Raw genomic sequence first — 1,760 nt, 5'->3', positions numbered from 1 at the left:
CTTAATGAGGACATCTCTGTGTGGGTTGCTGTGCTTTCTGTTCCATGCGTCCCGCCTTTGCTAACAACCCATTTCCCTCTTAACGAAAGTTGTTTCAGTGGATCTCCTGTAACCCTATGTCTTAGAAGGCAAATGTGTGACCTGAATCCTTTCGATAAAACTCCAATTCTTTAGCACAGAGGATACTGATTTTCCTGGAGAAGTAACAATTTTGTGACTGCATAAACTTCAAGCTGACACCGAGTGTTTGCCCAGCACACAATGGATCCGAAGAAAATGAGGCAGAGTGAAAAGGCAGAACAGTGAATGGTGAGATCGGTGGTGACACTGGACCTTCGTTTCAACTTAGGTTTGAAGCCCAAATTCCTGCTTGAAATTCCTAGAATTTTGAATTATAGTTCGTTCAAAAATTTGATTTAGGTTTCTGGTACGTGTATCCCAAATGTGTTGACACAGACACATACACACATACACGTTAAAGAGATGTAACCACAAAAGTCTTGTGAGAAGACATTTATTTGGGATGAGGAAAGGAAACTGAGGACAAGGTATAGGAGTAACTGCAATTCTCTGTAGCTCTGAAAGTAAATTATGAGCTCGTTTTTCTCTCTTCCGGAAGCTCAGCTGCAGCAGTACGGGTAGCGTACTCCAGGAGCACTCCAAGTCCCTCTACGGTGTTCTCCAGGACGGCAGGAATCTCGTCTGCAGGTGCAGGTCAAGCCCCTGGTTGAGCCTACAGACACAGAGACAGCATCCAAAATTGAGCACCAAGGTCAGCAGTGGGTGGTAAAGGGAGTCTTGGAGAAGTCACATGCTGACTGATGGGTGATGTTGGCTGTATTAGGGCCGGTAGCGCAAACAACCTCAGTCAATAGGAATAAATACACAGAGGAGTGCAGGTCTCACAGGATTTGAGACTCACTCTCATTTGCTTTCGTTTTTGTGCTCTTGCCCCATCACACACACACCTGAACACACTGTTAGGCCCATCCCGAGTCTTTAAAAGATTCTCTATAGACAGAGTAAAATATTCTCCCAATAATTAAGTCTACTTGTTTAGATTCAGAACGAACTAGTTAGTATGTCTCTCTGTATTTTAAACATAGTGACTTTCACAGACATATCTTGGAATGAAGTTTTGGGAGAAGAAAATCTCTTAGATTTATTTGGCTCTCTACTCAATTTATAGGTGAGAAAATCAAGGCTCAGAGATGCTAAGTGGAGCCACCTAAGTGACATGGACCATTGAGACTCAATTCCAGACTCTGTCTCCCATCTGTCCCTCTAGACACTGCAGCTCTGCATGCCGGCCTCTTACCTGGAACCTGAAGAGCAGCCCTTTCATCCCATGCAAAGGAATCAACCACTTCCTGATCATCTGCTCCAGGCTGCTCCTGGGCTGTAGGCTCGTCAGCTCTTGCCTGGAGTGGCTCTACCCGAGCCTGCAGGGCCACCAGGAGAATGGCAGCAAAGAGGGCAAGGCTTCTCATGGCTGGGGTCACCTGGAGGAGGGAGAGCAGGAGCGGATGTGTGGGGAGGGAGGAGTCTGCCTCGATTTATAGCTGGGAGAAGGCTCAGAGACAAACCTTCTTGAACCTTCTCAGTGAGAGGAGGTGGACATTCGTTGGAGAGGATGTGGGTATCCTTTGGCCTCAATGTTCCTCCTTTCCTTCTCTGCTCTCCCAGCTTTCATTCTAGTGTGCATCTCTATGTTGAGTGTCTTAGCTGGGTTGGAGCTGATGGTGATGATGAGGACCCTG

General features: G+C 46.6%; 1 protein-coding gene across 1 annotated transcript; it reads right to left on the bottom strand.

Moving 5' to 3' along the window:
• Positions 1–620: 620 nt before the first annotated feature.
• LOC105740503 (defensin-7-like) lies at positions 621–1,490 on the bottom strand. The gene is made up of 2 exons (XM_012510619.2): positions 1,319–1,490; positions 621–733 (listed from the first exon to the last, which is right to left on the bottom strand). The coding sequence occupies exons 1-2, from the start codon at positions 1,488–1,490 to the stop codon at positions 621–623; spliced, it is 285 nt and encodes a 94-aa protein (XP_012366073.1).
• Between the last annotated feature and the right edge of the window lie 270 nt (positions 1,491–1,760).

Source organism: Nomascus leucogenys, chromosome 4 (genome assembly GCF_006542625.1).
Source record: "Nomascus leucogenys isolate Asia chromosome 4, Asia_NLE_v1, whole genome shotgun sequence".
Taxonomy (NCBI): domain Eukaryota; kingdom Metazoa; phylum Chordata; class Mammalia; order Primates; family Hylobatidae; genus Nomascus; species Nomascus leucogenys.
This window is presented reverse-complemented; position numbering and strand designations above follow the sequence as displayed.

What these genes read in the sequence shown, in the direction of transcription:
- LOC105740503 (XM_012510619.2), bottom strand. Translation starts at nt 1,490, where the DNA reads ATGAGAAGCCTTGCCCTCTTTGCTGCCATTCTCCTGGTGGCCCTGCAG. An exon ending in GGCTGCTCTTCAGGTTCCAG is followed by an intron (nt 734 to 1,318) that starts GTAAGAGGCCGG and finishes CTGTGTCTGTAG; the next exon opens with GCTCAACCAGGGGCTTGACC.